The 24682-nt window shown below is 38.5% G+C and overlaps 1 protein-coding gene across 1 annotated transcript in view; it reads right to left on the bottom strand.

Moving 5' to 3' along the window:
- Nucleotides 1-24682, bottom strand: part of USP6NL (USP6 N-terminal like) — a 62336-nt gene that overhangs the window by 12398 nt on the left and 25256 nt on the right. The window contains exons 5-13 of the mRNA XM_058805968.1: nt 24397-24477; nt 15214-15321; nt 13208-13317; nt 10959-11007; nt 9232-9352; nt 6133-6227; nt 4507-4572; nt 4320-4419; nt 2038-2190 (exon numbers count right to left, since the gene is read on the bottom strand). Of these exons, the coding sequence (XP_058661951.1) occupies nt 2038-2190; nt 4320-4419; nt 4507-4572; nt 6133-6227; nt 9232-9352; nt 10959-11007; nt 13208-13317; nt 15214-15321; nt 24397-24477 (883 nt within the window). The remainder of the gene's footprint in view (nt 1-2037; nt 2191-4319; nt 4420-4506; nt 4573-6132; nt 6228-9231; nt 9353-10958; nt 11008-13207; nt 13318-15213; nt 15322-24396; nt 24478-24682) is intronic.

Genomic DNA, 24682 nt, shown 5'->3' with positions numbered 1-24682 from the left:
ACAAAAGACATTTTGTTACTGATTTTTCTTTAGGTACCAAAATTAAGAACCAATGTGGCCCAAAACACTCAGCTTGCTGTCAGCTCACTGTAGCAGAGCGTACACCTAAGTGTGCATGGTGTGAAACCAAACAACTGCATCCCACTGCCAAAGTGTCTCAGGAAGAAGGCACAGTCACCATTCCTTGCTGTTGGTATCCACAAGAACAGTCAGTGAGTCTCACATTTTCTGTCACAATGTGGGTGACTCTTATGTCACCTAAATCCTCCTTGAATTTTCTATGAAAATCCAGAGTATTCTCAAACTTTCACTTGAAGACACTTTGTGTTCTACCAAAACAAAGGCCTTAAAACAAACAAGTTAAGAACAGACTTTCTGCCTTCTACATCAAGAAAATTTCCAGTAAATTCTGTGTTTTCCACAGAAAATCTCAATATGACTTATATGCATGTGATCTTCTAGGCTGCAAGATATACAACCTCCATCAAGCAGCAAAATACAAAAATCTTTCCCAACTCTTCCCCTACCACAGTTTCAAGTGGAACTTTTCACTGATGAAATTTACTTTACCACATCCATAAAAAACATCTCCGTGTCTACAGACAAGTGAAGCTGTTGGGATAACCCCTCACTGTTCCAACACAACCATGGAGAATTCTGCCTTTAGGGTTGAACAGACAGGACTCCTGTGAGCTATCTCCTGGTACCATGGTGGTGTGGCACTGATGCTGAGGGACACAGCTGCTCAGATTTGTCACCCACTGCACCAGACACCTGAGACAGCATCTGGCTGAGGTGCAGGGACAAAGAACAACTTGTGCTGAAGAGAAAGTCAAAACTGAAACTCAGCTTGGGGAAAAGGATGGAGAGATGGTGGAATAGGAATGCTGTGGTGAGAAAAGGGAAGCAACAGATGAAAAGGGCAGGAAGTAGACTTAGAGCTGTTGTGGGTGGAAGAAATTCTGCTGGAGAGATTGTACAGAAATTCAGGAACAGGGGAAAACAAAGGAAAAGGATGCAAGAGAAATGGGAACTCTGAGAAGAAGCAAAATAAGAAACAAATACACAGAAAGTGTTTGTACCCCATAGGAACAGATCTGAAGAACCAGGTAAAACAGGTATTTACCTGTGATGAGGAGCTCTGACACAGCCCAACACTACATGCAATGAATAATGTCAACAGAAACAGAAAAATTAAGTTCATTAATGAAAGAACAAATTATCACAATAATGCTACACAGGCAACCTTTATTCTGACACTTCTTAACTTCTGAAAGCTAACCACAGCAACTTAATAAAGTTACTTCAAGATAAATTCTGCCATGTTTGGAATTTTTTAAAAAACGTTTTCTCACATACTTTTCTACAATTAGCAAGAATAAAGTAAAAGAACTCTGAGTAATCACAAGAAAAATTCTAATTAAAGACTATGGAGATAGGGATAGAAAAAAGAATAGAATCTTGAAGAGATCCTGTACATTTCATAAGTAAGGGTACATGAAACAACCATCTCTCATCTGCAACCAAAAAGCACAAAGGCTAAAAAGAAATAATGAAAACTATTCCACTAAACACCCAGCAAATCTATCACTTGCAAAAAACTGAAAATCTGGATTTGACAAACAGAAGAAGCTATTTGACCTGAAGTTTGGGCCACATCTAATCAATCTACAAAACAGTCTGGATTCCCAGACAATGTAGTGTTTCAGACATTTTGAAACCTTGATATTTGATCCTCTGTCTGAAAGGTTTTATAAATTCAAGTTAATAAAATTAGCAGAATATGGTATTTTTCACAGTGCTTTGCCATTACCTTAAAAACAGCAAACAAAACACCAAAAGAAGAGGAATATTCATGAAAGGAAAAGTGCTGATTTTACACTGTAAAATATTTTTGGGTAAAAACTCCCCAAATCTATGCAGTGATGAAGAGGAAAATATTTGCACCGTTTTCAACAGCATTAATTAACATTTAAAAAATTACCAATGTGTGAAAAACTCCAAATATCTAACTCTGCACATTTGCAAGTTTCTTACCAGCTACTGGTAAATCCAGTTTTGCTCGTTTCAATTCTGATATAGAATTTTGGAGCTGCTCTATTACAAAGTCATCTTCATAGAAGAAATCCTTGGCTAAAGAATCCTGCAGAAATTCTACAAGCTCTTCCATTTGTAATTTCATCAGATGCTCTATATAAGGAGAAAACATTACATTATACATTAAGACATCCTGATAATGAACACTCAAAAATGTACTTTAGTCATGAGGTGCTTTTGTTTTCAAAGCAGAATGAAAAACACTTGTTAATTAGGCAGATAACAGATTTCTACAACTGGAGATCGAAAAATACATTAAAAATTCACTTGCAAGTCACCATGGAAATCCTTTCTACACATTATTCTTTACTTAGGGTGGTGTTTTTCAAAAAGGGGCACCTTCAAAAAACCAACTACGAGTCACCCTCCTTCAGCCCTCTCATGTCCAACAGCTTCAGGCCTTTATTTGTCAGCCTGCATCCTCTACTGGGAACCACTGCTATGGATCTGTACATCATCTCTCTTATCAGGAGCTCTGAAAAGCAGATAAACATTTTAAAAATCCCTATTTACAGCACCCTCAGTCACAACTGAATTAACTCCCAGTGAAATGATGATGGCAGTTCACACTTCAGAACCATTGCTTCAGGCTCTCTAAAAATTCAGGTCATATTTTGAAAGTCATTTTATAATTATCAGATTAGTTTTGTTTCCCTTTTTACACAGCAGTAAGGTCATGTGGATTTCAAGGCTGTAACTGCCTACCTGTCTCTTTTTTCATCATTTGTACATCATCAAAAGTTTCAGATGTATAATTTCAATATGGAAACCATAAAAAAACCTGGTTTGGTGCTGTAATAAAAATGCTCTTGGCATGTATTCCACAATGACACTGACTGAACAGCTATACCATCTATGTTTTTGAGGGTAGACAAGAAGTTGGAAAAAAAAATCAGAATCTGTCTTCTGCCAGCTTCTCTGCCAGCCCTCTCATCTCCTCTGCTGCCGTGAGGGTCTCTCAGTGTTTGATCATGGAGGAAGTTGCTGGGTTCTTGCTAAGCAAGCAAATCCACACTGAGACTTTTTCCTCAGGTCTTCCCATTAAAAGAGTGGTGAATAATAAAAAGAAAAAAATCAAGTAGATATCTATTTGCAAATAAGGAAGAGAAACCAAAATGTTAAGCCTAATGATTTGCCTCTAAAAGTTTAGCTTTCTCAAGTGCAAAAATGTAGAAGGTAACCTGTTCCATTTTTCAAAGTTGTTTGTGAGCAAACTGATGAAAACATCCCAGTGAGGCAGCATCACCACAGTTCAAGAAGGATAAACTAGCAAGGAAATTAAAACATTAATGCTATGGGCCCCACACAGACCTCTGCATTAACACAGAGTCAAATGACTTCACTAAAAAAGCCCAAGTCCCACAGGAGGAGGTGTCTCAAAGTTGAGCTACAAAGTATCAGCCTTAGAAATGCTCAAATCTATTGAAAAGCCACCATCCACCCTCAAAAGCCTTTTGGGTCCCTGGAACTTAGGATGCCAAGTCACTTTGGGGAACCAGGCATAGATGCTTTAGACAGTTCTGTTCAAAATCTCAAATTTTACTTCACCCAAAGTCAAGAGATAAGGAGAAGGTCACACAGGCAGACTAGAGAATTTCTGGATTTTAATTACATTCTTGGACAAACAATGGTATAAAGTGACACAGACTGGTGATTCCTCATTGCTGAGGTATTTGCTGGTAGATTTTCAGCCTTTAATGTCACAGTCTCAATTCTTTGTGTGTTTTTTCATTAATTTAAATCCTATGGCTAAAGAAGCCATTTCCAGACCATGAAACTACCACACTTTTCCCCACTGTTTAATCAGTAATACAACTGACTTCAGGTCCAAGTAACTTTCTTACTCTAATAATTCCTTCTGTTTGACAATCACACTGCACTGGGCCCAGCTGAGATGGAGTTAATTTTCCCCACAGCTGCCCTGGTGTCTAGAAAAGTCCATCTTGTTTTCTCCTTCCCCCAGCCCTGCTGAAGAGAAGAGGGATAGAGCAGCTTGGTGGGCACCAGGACCCAGCCAAGATCAACCCACAACACACACACAATTATAAAGCAAAGAGTTTTAACTTTCTGTGCATAAGGAATGAAAAATATCTGTCAGAAGCAGCATAAGGCATGTGGGAAACTTAAAATTTTTACACATTAAGGTCAAGCTACACAAAATGAGAACAAAACTAGCTGAACCTCTGTTTAGGTATCAAAGGTTTGACAGATTTCTTTCTTACTTCTGTGCAGTTTCAGAATTGTGTAAGACATAGCAGTGAGAATCCTCTCTCCTTCAAGTATGTAGATATCCCATATCCTGAGGCTTAATGTAAAGGGAGTCTGCAATGACAGAATCAGGCAATGCTGTGAAAACAGTCTGCCCCAAGTCACAATTAAAAACAGCAACAGAAAGAAAAACATACTCACACGATCAAGAAAACACTGGAAAAACCACTTGGTTGTGTAAAAGCTGGTGGGCATATCCTGGGAGTCCTGCAAACCACACACAAGTTGAAAAATACTTTCAAAAATCCAAGTATGCCTTGCACTCTGCATGAAAAAACATTTCCCCTTAAAACTAATGTACTCAATAGTCACCATAAATAATTAATTTAACTATATGGGACACTGTAACTTCAATCCAACAGAGGCAAATTCTAGTTTTTAGAGCTTTTCTTCATTAATTTCACCACCTGAAGAACATGCACTTGGAGGTGCTGAAGTATTAATACATCCCAGACTTTTATCATGTTCTTGGGACAGAGGTAGCAGAGGATAAAATCCTCTCTCAAGAAAATAAATCAATATTCTGGAGCAATCCCAGTTCAGGCTTTGGGTCCATTAAGTCTTTCATGTCTCTGTAGCAAGGCTGAAAGAACTTCCTTATAATACATATCCAACAGAAATTATTGGAAAACAACCAAATTCTTTGACCAGCGGGTGTCAAACGGGATGCAGTCTGATAAGAAATTTTATTTCTTGATTAAGGGGTCTGATTTCCCCTAGAGCACAGAAAATCCATCAGGTATGACACCCATTCAAAGACTGCTAAAGCTTCTCTGCAGCTTCCTGGAGCTCTTCAAATTCCTTTGCACAGTAAGGAGAAAAGCCAAAGTAAAAGGAGAAAAGCTAAGAAATCTTGAATTTTAACTGATGTGGGCTTTGCCAAAAATTAAGCACCAAATTTGAGAACTTAGTCATACAAACACTGAAAAAACATTGGGCCAAATCCCTTTGGTTTGTGTGCAGGCTTTACTTTTGTCTTTCAGGAGGTAACATTGGCTCATTTTAGTGACACACTCACAGAAAGAGATGAGGAAAATGATAGAAGCTGCAAGTGAGCATCTCTTACACTACTTTTTAAGAACTGAAGATGGATTCTGGCAGTACCAATGTACTGTAAAACTAAATTCTTGATGCCTACTGGAAGGGCATTTTTCTCCCATTAGAAAAATAAATTACATCTTAGAATAAATATAGCCAGTATTAAAAAAATGCATATTATTTTCTATTTTAAAGCATTAAAAGAGATAAAACGCTGCATGTAGCTTCATGCAGAAGGTAAAATAGAAGTATTTCAAATGGACTTTTATCACAGGTAAAATAGAAGTATTTTAAATGGACCATTCAAACCTCTTATAAAGGTTATTTTTAAAATAGAAATTTGAACTGGTTGGTCCTAAAGTCACCTCTGTCCATAGATGAACCAACCACAAGCTAAACATACAAAAAGCCCCTGATAAAATGTTCTGGCATCAGTTTGTTTACAGAAGCCCACACAAGGCCAAATAGAAGAACCACACATTGTCCTTAACTCAGAGGTCCAAAGTGAGACAGACACCCAAATTAATCACTCTTAGGATCTAATTTTATCATAACTTTGTCAACATGTACCGTAACTTTGTCTATAACAAAAACAACAACACTTTTGCCTTTTAAAACTTCACATTTTTTCCTGAAGTTTGCTTGTTCTTATCTAGTGGGTTCACCTGAACTGCAATAAGGTAGAAAGCTGTAAGTTTGCATGGCTTGCATAGTGAAATAAATACTTACCAAATGTTCCTTAAGTTTGGACAAAAATTTCTTCAGAATTTTGTCATGATGTTCCTGAAACCTCATCAGTTTTGGAAAACCAGGAATAAAAAAACCTAAGAAAAGAAGCTGACACTTAGCAGGTGTTTGTACTATAAAATGATATAAAAAAGCCATTAAGGCTCCAAGAACATTATCATTCTATAAGACCACTGGATCTGAACAGATCTTCATAACAATATTTTGATGTCTCTATACAGATATGCACATACTCCTGCCTAAATAGCAACAGTCAATACATTCCCTTAGTGACAAATACTACATCAGAATGACAAATGACAGCAGATCCATCAGTCCTACATTAGTCAAACCAATATAAGATCATGTGGAAACCACATTTATAATTATTCTTTAAAAGAAAACCAAAACAAAGAATCACAACCCTCACCCACTAAAATTGAAATTATAGCCCAGAAATTTAATGATAGAAGGGCAAGCAGCACAGGCATCTACTGCACTGTCTGCATTGAAGAAAAAACCATAAAAAAGACAAGAGGGATATTCTAGCAAGACAAATATCATTATTATATCCTATAAGCAAAGACTGTGAGCTCACACAACTGAAACAAAGGGGATTAAAAAACTCATCTAATTGTTTTAGCGATTACACATGGAAAACTCTGACACCTTTCCAGCTGAGGTATCAGCAGAATTAAAGTTATATAAAAACTCCAATATATTTTAAGCAGTATGAAAACTGGAAGAACAAGTACAGACCCATAACAGCCATGCAACTTAAAACACAGATTCATCCAAGTTTAGTATTTCACAGATACAAATGCAAATTCTACAATATTTAAATGTCAGGTTGCATATTAGGAAATTTCAATAACACAGGCAAGGCATTTGGTTTTTTTCTTACTGTAAACAGTGACTACATCAAAGCTAATTAGCCATCAACAATAACAATAAAGGTTCTTTTTCCATGAAAGGTTGCTCTTTTACATTTACATACACCAACTCATTATCCTGAATTTTTAAGACTATAGAAAGATCAATGGAAAGAGCTTCCAAAAAAGCAGCTAATTTTCAGGGTCAGATGTCTGTATTTTATCATCTAGAGACTTTACATCTTCCATACAATATGAAATACCAAAAAGGACCAATTCATCTCTTGATTTCAAGTAGTTTTATACTAGAAATTAGTCTGGCTAAAGGGCTGCACCCAAAAAGTATTCCAGGTTGCTGTATCACAGGTAAAATAGAAAAAAAAAAAGAAAAACCTTGTCTGTGAGGAGGAGCTTTTAACCATCCTACTCCTGCCAATAGGATTCTAATTGAATTTCTTAGCCCACCCCCATGATTTCCATAGGCAGGTGCCCATTTCAGAGAACTATCTGATGGTCAGTGGCATCAAGTGCAACTATACAAGTTTTTCTTCATGGATATTGGCAATTTGGAATTGAAATTCCTTAAGCTTTACAGACAGTGCTTTAAGCTACTTTCCCCAAAGAAGAACACAGAAAGGGCAAACTGTAATGTGACATCAGTTAAGTCAGTTTCCTGAGTTTAAACTTTCCTTTCTCAGTTGAAAGTTTCCTTTCCAGAATCGAGTGTTATTTACAGATGCACAGTGACATTTAAAACAGATAAACTCCAGAAATCACAGGAAATCCAGGTTGGACAGGACTTCTGGAGATTATCTGGTCCAACCTGCTGAAAGCAGAACCTTAGACTAGTTGGCAACATTTAATAAATGATAAATTGGGAACATATGAGTTATAATTAAATTTTTATCAACCCCTATAAATGCACACTTGCCTAACAGGCACTCCAAAACAGTTTCAGTGTGTAAAATAAAGCTGTGATACAATGGTTCATATGCTCTGTGGAGAAGCTCATCAAGCCTTGGGCTACTCAAAGCTCACTCCTTTCTCTCCCATCACCTGACAGGTGTGTGACAGGAATAAAGGAGGGAAGGAGAGAGCTCTGCAACATCTCAAGCAATTCATCTGCCTGTGTTTATCCTCTAGTTCATCAAGCACATGATTTGGTAAATAAGGACCTGATTTTGACTTGCCCCAAAGTAAGAATCTTCTGTGAGCTTTGAGCTCAATATTCTATATGGCTTCAGTTACACAGTTTTGGATTATTATGAAACGTATAGATTTTCTTGTAAGATGCTTTTAGTCTGTGTTATCACTGTGTAAAGCTCCAAGAAAAATATTTTGACATTTGATGAACTCAAAATTTCATTTACGACACTGACATCAGATCACACTTTTTTCCCTCCCCCTGAGTCAATAGCTCTGCAGAACTGTAAACAGCAAAATAAAAAACTATCCCTTTGGTTTGGGGGTGGAGAACATCCAGGAACAAAGAAAAGCATGGGAAGGAAGATATCACAGAATGAGAAACTCTTCAGCAGGTAAAAGCAGCTAGAGCTTGTTGGAAATTTGCTAAAAAGCCCAAGTTCTGGATGACATTTACTTTTGCAGGCTTCCAAGAAGCACAGCTTTTGTAAATCACCAGAACTGCAACATCACAAATATTTTGGAATTTCTGGATGTGTTCCATACCAATAGCCATGGAATATGCATAGATCATACTAAATCTGGCATGGAAAGAGAGAACCACCAATAACACAAGAGCAACAACACCATGAGGGCAGGAAATTCTGTGTGAGGTGCAGGTGAAACTGAGAAGCCTGAAGTTCATGCCTAGACACAAGTCCATTTTTTACTGTAGATTCCTGTTCTGCCAAATGATAGCCCAGCTGCAATACTACTTTACACATTCTGTACTAGGCTTCCACTACTATTTTATTACTATATAGATGTCTACATAACCAGTTTTCAATTGGTTACATTCCCTGAGAGAATAAGAGAAGAGGAAACCATCTGATTTTCATTAAGAACTATTTGAAAGATATCACATATAAAAACCATTTCTCTCTCTTATGGATGAGAGCTCCAGTAACATCCAATACCTCCCTCAAGTATAAAGCTCTCATTATATTTTATTTTTGACCAATCAGAACAGAACAGTTTCATTTTCAAATCATTTACAGCTTAAATAAGACAGGTTGGAACCTAAATACACTGACAGGAAACTCCATACCATGCATAGCGTGCTTTGGACCAGAGAGAAGTTTCACCAAGGCCCAGAAGGCATCTTCTTCATTCATGAACATCAGGAGCAAAGCTGTGATCTGGCTCATTCCCTGACAGTATCCAACTTCCTGGAAATCATACAGTGGAAATATTAAAATGCTGGAAACAGAAGCCTCACAGCCATGAGCTTTTAGCTTTTCCTTGAGTTAGTGGAGGAAAGATGATGCCTGTCCTGATGGCAAAGCTTCCCACCAAATACACTTCATATTTAAACATTAAAAATATTGATAGATAGAAGGGATGATGCACAGCCCTCCAACTGAAAAGTGACCTGGAAGTATTGATTGCTCATTAGAACTCACTACTGATGAACAAAATCCTTGGTCAGTACTAATATTTTCAAGTTACTGTATCATCTTTTTGTCCAATGGATGCATTTATAATTTAGTTGCAATTTGGAGGGTTTTATGGAGGGTGAGAGTATCTGGCTTTATTGCTTACAGTCAGGGCATCATCTGATAAACACAGGATTTTTCAAGAGTGACCTGTAACTATAAACTCAAGTTTAGCAGCCCAATAGCAAGCAACTGTAATGAACCCAAAGAAAAAAATGTATTGTTCCAAAACTGAACTTGAGTACTTCCTCTGCTATTAATTTTGGATTTTATGGCAGGAACCAGCTGTCACTATCATTCAACTGCAAAGATAACCCCATCAATAAAGTATTTGTAAGGACAATTACTTAATTGTAGAGTAAATTTTTTCAGGTTTACAAGTTCTTAGCACAACTTTGTTCTAGAGATAAACCAAAGCATAAGAACTGCTACACATTAAGAGGAAAAATACAACAAGAATTGCAAAATAAAAACTTTACTATAATAGTCTCATCATTACACTCTGATGATTGATTTTAAACATCATTATTCATGCAACTTGAAAATACCAGTCCAATATTTTATACAAGGTAGAAAAGGTCAGACAGAAAGGTTACATTTCCTAGAACTTTGAAAAAATCCAAACCAACCAGTATTTAATTCAAGTATATGCTTTAATTTCTCTTTCCTCTTCTAAAGTTAACATATTTTATATTGACTTCTGGGGAGCTGCTGATGGATATAAAATGGAAGATGTACAGAAATGCTCAAAATGGGCCCAAGGAATGAGGGGACAGTTAAACCACAGTTAAATGTGGACATGAAGCTATTTCTTGCTCTTCTATTTTTAGCACAGTCAAAAGACATTACCAAATACATAAGCTTCTAACCCTTATGATACAGTCTGGGAACCCCACTCTAATAAATCCTATTCAGGACTGCAGCCGAGAGCAAGCACTAATGTAAAGATGCAATTTAAACTAATTCCAATTTTTTTTTAACCTTTCAGGTTATGAAATACACCTGTGGACTCCACCATGCATCCTTCTGCAGTATTTTCCTCCCCATCATTCAAATGAAAGGGAGGCAGATAATAAAATGGGGGAAATATCAGTCACATAACACTCCAGCACAGCACAAATTCATTATTATTACAAGTTGTAAGCATAGTTCAGTCTGTCCAATAAAGCTCATAATTCAGATGCTTTATTTACTCAAAATATGTCAACAAATAATTTTTTTCTATGTACTTCTAAAGGTCTCTGAAATGTTTGTTGTTTTTAGGGAGAAAGAGATGCAAGTTATTATCTTGGTGCACATTTAGAGAAACCAGATTTAAGTGTGAAGGAACACAGCTTACCGTATTATATATGGAGTATGCAGCTAAAATATGGAACAAAGATTGTTGCCTGGAGAAATAAGAGCAGAAAATGAAAAAACTATAGTATTATCTTTTGTAAAAACAGAAAAACATAGAAGTAGTGAACTGCATTTTGGAAACATGTTTTCCCAATTTAACTCGTCTAGCACTAAAGAACAGGATAAACAACATTTGACAACAATAAGTGCTTCTGATTTGAAGCCTATTTTGTAATTAGCACCTTTATGACGTTTTACACGTTGAAATGTTTCAAAAAGTATCAATATACTTTAGAAGAGAGTAGTGACACATTTAAAGACAGGTAAAGTGAAACATTGCACGGGTGACATTTCAAACCCTGATTTATTCTGAATGCCAAAATTTAAAGTCCCCAAACTTGTTGTCTGTGCTTGCAGAACACTAACAGCTGTTACTGATTCCAAACAGAGATGTAGAAGTGAAGATGTGAAATACACAAAGCAGCCACAAAGGTGTCTTAATCTTGGCACTGAAATTAAAGTCTGCTCTAGTGACTGCTACTGTCAAACTGAAGATAAACAATATTAACTCTGGCTCAGCAGCCTGTGCTCAGCCCTCTGTTAATCTCTGGGTACTTCAGAGCTAGAATTACAAAAAAGCTTTGTAGAGGTCCCTTGCTTTCTGTAAAACAGTCTAACTTGTGAAGGTAGCCAGACAAAAAGCCCCAAACAACACCAAACCAGCCAGCACCACTCTGCTCTTTCCAAGTTGTGTATAAAAGTAACAGTGGAGAGCTCTCATAATCAACTTTTAAACTCACAGCTACTTTTTGTCACCCTTTCAGGAGAGAGTCTGGATACCTGAATGCCTATTTTCATCTAAAAGTAAAACTGCTAAAATTTAACAAGAGTTTTGCATATTGTCCTTTTTCTTTCCAGTGAAATTTTCTCCCTGTTACTAATCAATGAATGGAAAGAGATATTAACAGGCTAAATCAAAGAAAGCATAAGACAGAGGGTGCTTATTTTCATTTGGGAAGAGGATTTATACTTGGAGAATTTTATCAAAACACCTGCATTGTGGCATTTTGGTTCACCCTCTTGCAGAACTGAAGTTCAGCCATTCTCCAGCAACCAAAGAAAGGTGTAACAAGGTACTAGCCATTAATCTAGAGCCTCATTTTACAATGCCAAACTAACAGGTCCCCATGAACACAGGAACCTCCTGTACCCTCAGCTGACCACATGAACTGAGCATAGGAGCTCAATCTCATTCACAGTTCCCTACACAGAATAACAGTGATTTCAGCATTATTTACACTAGATGGTAGCACTGAAGACCTGTAAAAGAATGAACCTTCAAAGGCATACAGTCTTCTTAAAAGTCAAACAAGCAATTGACTCACCCAGGGGACTTTATTTCATTGCTATGTGAAATGATTTCTGAATTTTTCAATGAGGCATTGCTGCAAATGCATAATATATGTACAGTAATTGTGAGATCTGCTCCAAGTGTGAAATTGCTTTAGGCAGCTGAAGGCTTTCCTGTGGACTCTGAGGGCGTGGTTACACCAGCCACAGGGACTGGAGCTGGCTCTGCTTGTGTTAACCCCAAAGTGAAGAGGCAACGAGCTCCTGCTGACATCTAAAATGTGTGCACAGAACACAGAGAGGCCTGAGCAGCACAGGCACTGCCAGCCCTGGATCAGAACTGCACTGCCTGCGTGGAACCATCTCAGCCTGGGAGTCTCTGCTCTGTGCTCCTTCCTTACTGCCTTCAAAGAAATTCCCCTGATTCAGGATTTTTTCCCCAAAATATCTAGAATAATAATGGAAGAAAATGTTTCTTTTATTATCACATTAAAGCCCACAGCTCTGAGTACCACTTTTTGAGAACAGCAGACTACCATAAAATCTGCCTTGGCAAGAAAAGGAGATTAAAAACTGAACTAATACAGAGACAGAAGGGGAAAAATACCCTCTTCTTCTCAGCAGGGTGCTGATGCTGCAAGCAAGCAACAATACTGATGTTTGTATCCCCACTTTTTCACTGTTAAGCATTTTTAAAGATGACAGCTGCCTAATATTCCTCCTCTAGTGGCAGCAAAAAAATACAACGAAACAAAACATTCTGAAGAAATCCAAAAGCCTATAGTTGTAAATAAATGCTCACTTACAGAAATACTGCTTTATTTGGTTCTGAATTAGATAATGGGAGAATACAAAATCCAAAGGAAGGCTGAAATCTCTGGGGGAGGGAAGCTGACTTACTTGACACCGTATCTGTCCCGGAACATGATGTTGTCTCTGTACGTGCGGTTCACATCCAGGTCAATTTGCCGAATATCTGGTGAACACCCTCGTGCTTGGTACTTCAATTTCTGGGAGTACAGTAAAGAACAGAGGTTTAAAATTGTGAACTCTAAAAGAGCAGAAACCTGCTTGACTGTACAGCTGTGTTGAATTAACTGCCATCATGGGATTTGAAACAATACAGAATAGCAACTCACAGGATTAACAGTTCCAACTTCCAAAATAAGCATGGACATGTACAAATTCTGAGAGTCAGAAACAGCCACAGAGTAAAGATGGACAAAGACCCATCCCATAATACACATTTTTTGGACACATCATTCACAACTCATATTTAAGACTGCTTCAGCATTTTAAATTTCTTATTGTCATTTCTGAGGGAGGCAGAGCACTAGAGAAAGAAAATTAATTTTGCTACTCAGGAACAAGGACCTGAGGTGTAAATGCTCTAGACTAGGCTTTAAGGAAATGATTTTGTGTGGTTTTCATACTTCTCCTGTCTTTTTCTCTAGCAGCAGTAATAGCTACATAGCTGCCAGTTATTACCTAAATATAGATAATGGACATTTCTCCAGTAATTTCCTCTGTCTTTCTGTTCTAATCTAATTTAGCTGTAGAATATGTCTACTTTAGCACTTGCTTTAGTGTTTTATAATTAAATCCATTTTTGTAATTGAGTACTTATGAAACCTGCACAAGTCTAGACTGACACCTTATTTTTTGCACTTACAATAATTTTCTCTTGACTCTCATTCATTTACTCTCACTTCTGTCAGTAAATTTGAGTTTGCAAGACCCTGGATTCAATATGGTATTTTTAAAACATTACTTCTGACTATTAGAGAATACCACAGACGAGCAAAAGGCAAAACTCTACAGACTCTGGTTGCAAGAATACAAGAGTAAAGTAAAAAATGATAATAACAAAGGGATCAAACAGGGAACAATAACATGCATCAAGTCTGCAGAACACAACCAGAAACTTTAGGCACATGAGGGACTGCTTGTAAGTCATTGAACCAACACAACACCAACCACAATCTCAGCTATGTGCACTTTCAGTACAATTTAAACTAAACACCCAGAATGATTTGTTCCCCAGACAGACTGAAAAGCAACAAAAGGAAAATTTCTAGTTTTAAACACCTATGATATGATGGAATACAGGAAAAGAAGCACCCTAAGCCCTTGCAATCTCTCATGTGAAAGAAAAGAAAGGTAGCAAAAGTTTGAGAAACAGGAATGACAGAAGGTTAAGAATTGAAATTTCCCCTGCAAAGAGAACTGAAAGAAGCTATTTGACCTACAATAAACATTTATTATCCTTCTGACTTTAAGGTGTGCAGTTTGTAAGTGACACTGGCAGTGAGCAGTGTTAGTATCACTTCAGGAAATAGGAAAATAGAGAGCAGCAAGATGAGTATAACAAATAAATCAGATAATGATGGAAGAAACTTTCTACTTCTGTGTCTGAACTACAAACATGTCTTTGTTTTGCATTGAGCATTAGATGACATCAATAATTCCTGAAGATTATTTCACCTATTTTTAAATGTTTCTAATTTTACTTGGCATTCTTTCTCACAACTGCATTATTCACATAACCTGTTTCACCTCCTTTGGATCTCCCACCAGTCTTATTGAGGAACTTCAAATATATTAGTCAGAAAAAGCAGCATGTTAGACCAAGAGCAAGAAATATGAGGAAGGCAACAGACACCAAAATTTAGATAACATCAATACCAACACCAATCTTCTTTCTTAAGAATCCTCATCTACTGAGACTCAACCTCAGCTCAGCTCTTGAATACACAGCCTTTTTCCTAGCTAAAACAAGCAATAGAGTGCAGTGTAATTTCTAATTAATTTTTTTTAATTGCATAACAGCAAAGGCTTAATAAAGCCTCTAGCTTTAGTATCTGATATTTTTAAATTAATATTAAGTAGAAATTCTACAAACTCACATTATAAAAGTCTTTCATTTCTTCTTTCATCTTCGGAACATCAAGCAACAAAGACCAGACTTGCCCTCTCAACTGCAGTGGGATCCCTTTATAAATTCTCCTATGAAACTGCAAAAAAAGAAAAGAAGGTAAAAATGCAGCCCAATTTACAATGCTCTGAGTAAAAGGAATAGTGATGCACAACATGCTGAAGAGAAAAATGGAATTACACCAAGCACCCTAGGAAAGGGATGACCTGCTGGGGACAAAGTGTTTTGAACAACATGTCCAGCAATGTCATTTGGGACCTCTTGCCAGAATCCAGAGGCACAAGGACAAAACAGACACATGGGCCAAACCATCCCAGGTGATGTTTTCAAGCCAGGACTTTTGCATGTAGGAAGGTCTATCCAAATTGTATCACCTGTGCTCAGCAAATGTTGTAATTTAGATCCCAAAAATCAGATTCTTAGCAACACTATTTCAGGATAAGCCACAAATAGCTCACTGTAATTACAGTATATAAATAGAAATAGCAAAAAAGCAAGCAGCAAAATCACAAAGCTTTAAAAATTATCAGTAAAAACCCAAAAGCAGAACTGATTTTTGAATTTTTCTAAAACTGCGACAGTATGCTCAAATGTACGTGTGCAAGGAAACAAACCTTTTGTGAGACCACAAAAAAACAGAATGTGCCATTTCTAAAGCTAACAGATCTCACATTCTATTTCTAAACTAATAATCAATCTCCTACATGCATATTAAAACATTTGCAAAAAAAAAAACCAAAACAAAAGAACACAAAAAGGTGTTATCCTCTTTTGAAGACATATCTAAGACAAGGAAAATTAAAAAGACAACTCTGACACAGAAAGTGAACCTTTCTGAAATTATGTTTTTACCATTATTTTAATGATTACACAGGGAGACAATTAGGTTTAAAGGAGAACAAACCACTCTCCAATTTTTTCTTTGTGTTTATCCCACAATGGAAGTTAGATCTTAAAATTTCAGTTGACAAAGCCACCACTTCTTTAAACATTTTTATAAAAGTTATGTTTGCAGTAAGAAATATTTTAAAAGCAATGTCCTCCTCAAAGACAGGACTGTTTTTCTTTTCACATATTTCACATCTCCAGTTTTGGGAAATTAATGAACCCCTCGTTGCAGTGTATTTCCAACCCTGCTGCCATTTGGAATATATCAGCTTTAAAGGTGTCTTTAAAGCCAGCAAGGATTTGTGTCTGGATTGCAGAATCTCTAACTCTTGCACAAGTAAGGTTATGAGTTTCTTCCCTTGTTCCTTTTTCAGATGAAAAACATAAACTTGTATAAGATACAACAGCCATCCTAGAGGCTGTCCACAAAAAAACAAAATGTTGTGCTTCATGAAGAAAACTCTGCTGCATTAATACAAAGAATGCTAAAGCAGCAACACTTGCAGTGTGAGCACAGCTGTGCCAGTGGAGTTTTTCCTGTAAAGATGAAGAACAACACACAGAGCTCCAAAGCAGCCTCCTCTACAGATGAGCTCAGGTCACACAGGATTTCAGTGGGTGCCAACCCAGACACAAGGTACCTGCTTGTGGGAGAGAAGAAAACTCAGTCTTTTGAAAGCCAAACACCCCCAACTGCAGAGGACTCATCCTAGGAAGAGATTAGCCTGTCTACTGGAAAGCAGAATGAGCCAAATTTGCAATATCTTTTCTGGAAATCTGCAAGAAAACTATGGAAAAAACATGCAGTGATCTATGTACCCAGTGACAGGTAGTTTTATTCCTCAGACCCATGTGCAGCAACAGAATACCTTCACAACAAATATTTTTGTCAGCTAATTATAATTTTGTAACTCATTTTCAAATGTCTCCAAGAACAAAAGGTTACTAATGAAGACAACTGGTTGAAAAGTAAATTCTCAAGACTACTGTTGTTGTATAAATTAGTATTTTGGGAGAAGGTCAGGTAGATATAAAAGGCCAGAAACAAGCCTTTATCATAATAGCTCCTTATCTAAACAGAATTAAAACAATTCAAACCATCCATCCAAACTGAGGAGTTGCTCAGGGTTTTCTGGAAAATAAAATTGAAGGAGAAGAATCTCCAGCTTCAGAGGAATCCATGGCATTTACAATTTTCCCATCTTCTGCACCGCCTAGATTGAAACAGCCAAATGCTAGAAGAGCCCTTACAGCAGTAAGTAAAAACTGAGAGAGAACTGTGGAAGCACTTTTCACAGAAAAGTTTGAAAAGTGAGTTGCAAACATAACTTTATAAAGAGGAGCAAGGACAGAGAGGTGAACAGTTTCATCAGCCAACTACAGCTATGCCAAAAAAAAACACAGGAGGAAAGCAAACATTTTTAGTAGCTAAGTTCTGAATTGTTGCACTACCTGGCAGAATAAACCCAAATAACATTCACAGCTTCTTGCAAACCATTTTAGATCTGTGTTCAACTGACTCTGCTGTTCCACCTATTATTTTATTGAGGCAGAGAAAAAGCTCTCAGTCATCCCAAGTCATTACCAGATCCTGCCTACAGACTCAGCAGAACACAAAACCAAAGATTTTCACTATCTGATACAAAGGAGAGAAATGTCAGTCTGCCATGGGCTCCAGTGGACAAACAAGAACATGGAAACGAGTGTGAAAATTTCATATCCAATGGAAAACTGAGAGGAGTGGCTGATACACCAAGAGGGCTGTGCTGCCACCCAGAGTGATGTTAGCAAGCTGGAGAAACGGGCTGCCAGGAACCTCAGAGAGTTCAACAAGGAGAGCTGCAAAGTCCTGCACCTGGGAAGGAACAACCCCAGTCACCAGAACATTCCAGGGGTCACCAGGCAGGAAACAGCTCAGAAGAAAAGGATCTGGGGGCCCTGGTGGACACCAAGCTGAGCAGGAGCTGGGGCAGTGCCCTCGAAGCAAAGATGGCCAGAGGTATCCTGGGCTGCACCAGGCAAAAGCAACCCCAGCAGGCTGAGGGAGGGGATCCTTTCCCTCTGCTCAGCACAGTGAGTCCAGTTTGTCACACTCACATTTTCTGAAAAATCCCTTCACCCAGGGTTTTCTCCTGGGAAGCTGAGAAACCTCAGAGAAAAAGGAAAACAAATTCTTATCTCATTTGCTTCTCCTGTGTTTTGCTCACATGTGGAATGTGTTTGGAGATTGTTTACTACAGGTGATTGCTTCATTGGTTTCATGTGAATTGTTTTGATTCATTGGCCAATCAGGGCCAAGCTGTGTTGGGACTCTGGAAAGAGTCAGGAGTTTTCATTATCATCTTTTTAGCCTTCTATAAGTATCCTTTCTGTATTCTTTATAGTATAGTATAACATTCTTTAATATAATATGCTATCATAAAATAATACATTAGCCTTCTGAGAACATGTAGGCAGATTCATCATTCCTTCCTGCCACAAGGGACCCCACAAATACAACAGCAGTTCTCAACACAAGATAGACATGGACACATTGCAGAGGGCCACAGAGATGATGAAACTTCATCACCTCTGCCATGAGGAGAGGCTGAGAGGGCTGGGACTGTTTAGCAAGGAGCAAAGAAGGCTCAGGAGGATCTTATCAATTTGTCTGTAGCACCACCCTGAAGGGAGAGTGCAAAAAGGGCAGAGCCAGGCCCTGTTCAGTGGTGCCCACTCACGCAACCAGAGGCAATGGGCACAAACTGAAACACTGGAGATTCCCTCTGAACGTCAGGAAACATTTTTCACTGTGAGGGTGACAGAGCAGTGGCACAGGTCACCCAGTCAGGCTGTGGTGTCTCCAACACTGGAAATCTCAGAATCCATCAGGACATTGTTCTGGACAGCTCAAGCAGGTGCAGCACCAGGTGACCTCCAGAGGCCCCTTCCAAGCCCACCTTTTCTGTGACCCTGTGCAATGCTGCAGTTTTGTGAAAATGACACAGCTGTGCTGCACCTTGGGGAGTGAGGGGGGAACTCACACACACTTTACTGCAAAATTCATTTCTGATAATCATTCAGTCACCAAATAGTTAAAGAAAATATAAATGAGCACACTGATTATTAGCTGGCTGAACGTCTTTACCATAAGCACCATGCTAGTGCCCTCTGCTGTCTTTTATGTCCTTATGTAATACCAGGTAAAACATCTGCTGAGAAATGCTGCTTGTATCTGTATACTTGCAGAACTCTCATCTACTTTCCTGCTCTCTTTGAATTAATTATTAAAACAGAAAGTAGAAATCACAGGCAGCTAATTTTTTTTCTGCTTCTGGGAAGATGAAATACTGAGTAATTTTATTTGGGCAGATTAAGGTTTTCTTAAGATAATCACTCAAAACAAAGCACAAATGCATAAACTCAGAGTTCAGATAAAAAGACAAATCTATAAAAACATTTATCATTCAAATAATGGGGCTATGGGATCTGAGATATTCCCATCAGCACAGGACACAGAAAAAAGAAAGTGATGCTCAATACATATAATTATATAAACACATGATTCATAAAAATACAGGTTTAAATTCTGTAGCACATCTAAGCATTCAGACAAGGACAGCAGTCAAAGTCCTGCAATTATTAATAAGATTGTTGATCCTGAAGTAGGTAGGAGAAACTGACACTAAATGAGGCCCCATCACATGGGAATTCAAAGGAGCTTCTCATGCAAAAACAAACTGGGCTATAAATACACTCAAGATACAGAATGAACTAAAACCCTTAAAAAGGAAGAAAACAAAAAAAAACATTTAGCTTTCATCTCAATGAAGGCCATAATGTCCAACCTGCAAAAACACCTGGAAAAAAACAAACCTCCCTGTGGGATCTCAGCACCTCAGGACTGAGGTGCAGAGGGACCGAGACCACCCTTGGGGGGCTCAGGAGTCCTGGAGTGTTGCCAGAAGTGTCTGGTAGCAGGATTTTGATCCTACACAGGAGACGACACCTGTATGAGGATGGGAGGATTTCACTGGGGTAAATGGTGAAGGGATAAGTTAATTAGAGTGTAAAACACAGGGTTTAGGATTTCTGTACAGGGGGGTCTAAAGAAGTAAGATGGAGGAATTGGGGTGTGTCCTGTCCTTCTTCTTCTTCTTCTTGGCCTCCATCTTCTGTGGTGATGCTGGCACTTTGGGATTGGTTATTACTAAAAGTGCACTGGTTAATAAGGGTAAAAGGTATTGGGGAAAATTGATAAATATTGTATACATAACTTTGAGTATAAAGATAGGTGACCGCCCCGGGGGCTCGCAGTGTGCTCATGGCTGGCTGCTGAGCAGACCTCTGTCGGGCCAAGAGAAAATCTTTTAGATAAACAATTAATAAACACCGAGACCGAGAAAAGATCTGGAGCCTCTTCTCGTCCTTTGAAGCGCGGGCTGTCCAAGGCCACCCCGGGCCTTTCCAGGTCACCCAAACAGCCGAGAAACCGACACCTCCCCTTCCTTGCCTGGCCCCCATCCCTCCAGCTCACAAACCCAACTGGTTTCTGGAACGAGAAATGAGGCCACTGTCACACAGCACTGGCCTGAAGGGTGGCAACTGGCCTCATTGCTCCTGCAGGATATAAAGTTGGTTTTCTTGAAAATAAAACTCTCTCAGCTGTCAGGCAGAGCTGCACAAGTAGCAAAGGGACTCTGCCACCTCAAAAAGAATCCGTGATGAGAAGCATAAGAATTAAAATCTGAAGGCTCACAAGAAAGTATATTTATAATGAAAAGAAAATATATTTATAAAGGCTGCTGCCTTTAGAGGTTCTTCAGCTTCTGTGGGTTGCAAAAAAGGAAGAAAAAGTGCAAACAGAAGAGCTGCTCCATCTCATTCAAAAATCTCAGGAATGCAAAGAGGGTTCTTCATTAAGGCTCTGTGTTCAGACTCCAAACGAACTGGAGACTTGATTATTGCACTGTGTGTGAATGCCAGAGCAGCTGGAAATGGCAGCTACCCTGATTGTTTCTCTTCTTCCTTTCCCCTTCAATTTAGGCAACTTCAATCACAGATAGATGAAGGCAGACAGGGAAAGACAGAAATACTTTGGTGGAAATACTCAAATGGGAATACAACATATAACAGTTTTATTTAATCTTTCCTGAAAGTTATGATCATACTAAGCCAGGAAGGATTTACTATCTGTGGGTGGTTGATTGTACCCTGAACTACTAAGCAGTAGAATACAAATAGGAAATAAAAGCACAAACAGAGAAGGACCATGCTGAAACACAAACTTTGCTGCTCTGTGACACTTCCTGCATAAGAAATGACTGATGGGGAGATGAAAGCTTTATTTTGACAAATATCAATCAAGCAGAGACACAAGGGCAGTTACACACTTCAGAGTGGTATCTGTAAGAACCATGACAACTCCACTGAAAGAGATGCCTAAATAACCACACAGGAATCAAGGAGTTTTATACACAGAGAGCAAGTCAGACAAAAGCACCAGGAGGCCTTTATGAATGAACAGGAGTGCCTGGACAATCTCAAACAGAAAAAGGAATCTTATGGGGAAGAAGCAAGGACAGGCAGTTTGGAGAAATACAGAGAGATTGTCCAAGCAGTCAGGGATCTCTCAGAGAACTGAAGCCCTGGTGAGATCAAATCTGGCCAAGGACATACAGGCAACAAGAAAACCTCCCACATAAGGAAGAAATTGTTCCCTGTGAGGGTGCTGAGACCATGGCACAGGTTCCCAGAGAAGCTGTGGCTGCCCCATCCCAGCAAGGGTCCAAGGCCAGGTTGGATGGGGCTCTGAGGAAGGTGGTCCTGCCCATGGCAGGGGGCTGGAACTCAGTGATCAATAAGGTCCCTTCCATCCCAGGCCATTCCAGGATTCTGTGACTCTACATGGGCTCACTTTATTACACCATACTCCACTGCCTCTCAACTATTACCCAAACATGGTAAAGCCTGGCACATTTCTGGTCTCAATATGACAATTCTTCCACCTTTTTCCAGTTCCTCATGGGCATATGGGCATTCATTCTAATCTCTACTCCCCACACCATCTTTTTTACAAGGTTTAGCACAAAAGTTCTAATGGGAAAACAGTGTGAAGTTTCCAGATGCCTCATCTATTTCATCCATCCATCTATATATCCTTGTATATATATATATATATTCTTCAGCAGTCAAGACCAGGAGAAGATGTAAAATGAAGCATCTCAAATGCACACACACACTCACCACTATGTTAATGTTTTCTCATTCATTTTCTTTGGGAAGTTATGACAGAAAAAAAAAAATTCAGAAGCAGCCTTTAGGCAGCTCTGCAAGAGCACTGAATGAAAACTGTGGTTTGCAATTGGACATATGACAGTTTGGGATAATGGAATCAGATACATGGATTTATTTACAGTATGTGTACAGTATGAACAGATTCCTTCAAGACAAAGCTCTCTTAGCTGTATATTATGAAGGCTTATCACAAACAGGCTGTCCAAAGTCCTGTATTTTGTACATACCTGCTGTATACTTGGGACCATCACTTCTTCTGAGTCTCCCTTCCTACCTACTTAAGAGCACAATCATGTCTCAAATGTGCCATTTTCCCAAACCAAGCCATCAGTACAATTATAATCTATAATCCTGTAACATTGCTACTGTTGTTGTTCCTGCAATGTTCCCTTTAGTGCTGGTTCTAAAGAACACTCATTTCAGGAGCAGCCTGACTGCACAGAAACCATGGCAGTGTCAGGTGATGTGAGTCTTCTAACACATGGATTGTTCATTTCTTTAGCAATTTGTTCCTCTAACATTAACCACTTTATCCAGTCAAGTAAAGACAGAAAACAAGACTCAGGAACTGTTCCTCCAACTACTCCTTCCATGCTTCAAGAATGTGAGCTTGGAAAGCTGGTGCATTCTTCCAACACACTTCCAGATAAAAATTGCCTTTAATTGTGAGTTTTGCACAGCTCTGAGAACATGGCCAGGCTTTCCACAAAGAGCAGTGACAAATAATGCCTGACTTTCCACTGCAGGCTCAGGAGGAGGAGTCAGCTGATTCTTTATTGTGTATCTTCTGGTTCACTTAGCACATAAGAGGTGAGATAGCATAAGGAAAACACCCTTGTTTTTTAAACCTCATGTGCTTCACTAGAGTTCCACAATGAGTGAATTTTTTTCCTAGCCTCAAGGGAAGTTCATCCCTTTATGAACATATTGAATTATTCCAGCCCCTATTTATAGTTCAGCCTATAATTTGTTACATGAACTGAAACTCTTTCTGCTCAGCTGATCTGCCAGACCTTCTGCATGCCTGGTGAAGAGAGGATTATTTATTTAAGTCATTGATGTCACCTATGGCTGAAGAGCACAACCACGGCTGCTTAGATGACACGTGGTTATTGGGTTACCTGAAAGGTCATATTTAACATTCTCTTTGCAAATAAAGCAGCTGTTATGGAGGGTTTTATTGTCCCTTTGACTTGGGAACATATTGGATCTTAAAATCTTCTCACTGCTACATTAACAAAACAAACAAACAAAGTCACAACAGTTAATACCCCTAATTTCTCCTCCCAGAGAAAATGGCAGGACAAAAAGTAGGATTATAAGAAAAACTTTGGGAACAAGCAATTTTTCATGCCTTCACATCATATTTTAAGGAAATGGACTTTCTAGATTCTGAGCTCTACCAACAGAAGCCCCAACAGAAAAGGCAAAGACAGCTTGGGTTAAGCTGCCTTAACACAAGACAGATTAACACAAGTCTTAAACTGTGTTGAAGAGAAGAAGGAAGCTGAATTTGGGATTCTGTGCATTACCCACCAAACAGCCACAAGACCCACTATGAAAACCCTCCCAGAGCCCAGTGCTGGGAGTACAGCCCCTCCAGCAAATTTTTTTCCAGCTGAAATTCTTCCATAATTTTAAGATGATCAATACCACAATTGCAGCAAATAAACTGCTCACATGGAAGTCCCCACCTAGCTTTTAAATCAAGTAAAAGTATTCAGCACCTAATGGCACACCTGACATGACACACTCTGTCCACAGATTATTCTGCACACAAGAACACAATTCCTTCCATTTGATCACCAATTCTGTTGGGTAATTACTATTGGGTTATTATTATTATTACTGCATTTTGGAAGAACAAAAAACTTTATTCTTTCAGTGTGGGGTTTGGGGTTTTTTCAGATATCAAACACAGGCAATCTAATTTCAGGCTATGCACTCTTTCTGAAATGACAGCCAATGACAAAAGCATGCAGAATTTTACCTTTTCACTATTCTTGTATTTTTCCCAGCTTTTCAGCATCTTAAGCCATTTTGTAGTTCTTTCAATTTCAAGGTTCTTTTGCTGAAAAAAAATTAGAAATTTTTAGTATCTCCAAAACAAATGCATTTAAAGTTATCTAGGTTTTTTTTAAAAAAAAACAAGAAAAAGTTTAACAGAGCATTATGAATTTTTTATTCAGTCATCTGAGAACAGCAAAGAGTTTATTTCATCAATTCACTTTAAACATCCAAAAAACCAGCCAACCAAAAACCAAGCAAGACTCTTA

The sequence above is a fragment of the Ammospiza caudacuta genome, chromosome 5, assembly GCF_027887145.1.
Source record: "Ammospiza caudacuta isolate bAmmCau1 chromosome 5, bAmmCau1.pri, whole genome shotgun sequence".
NCBI classification, from domain to species: Eukaryota; Metazoa; Chordata; class Aves; order Passeriformes; family Passerellidae; genus Ammospiza; species Ammospiza caudacuta.
This window is presented reverse-complemented; position numbering and strand designations above follow the sequence as displayed.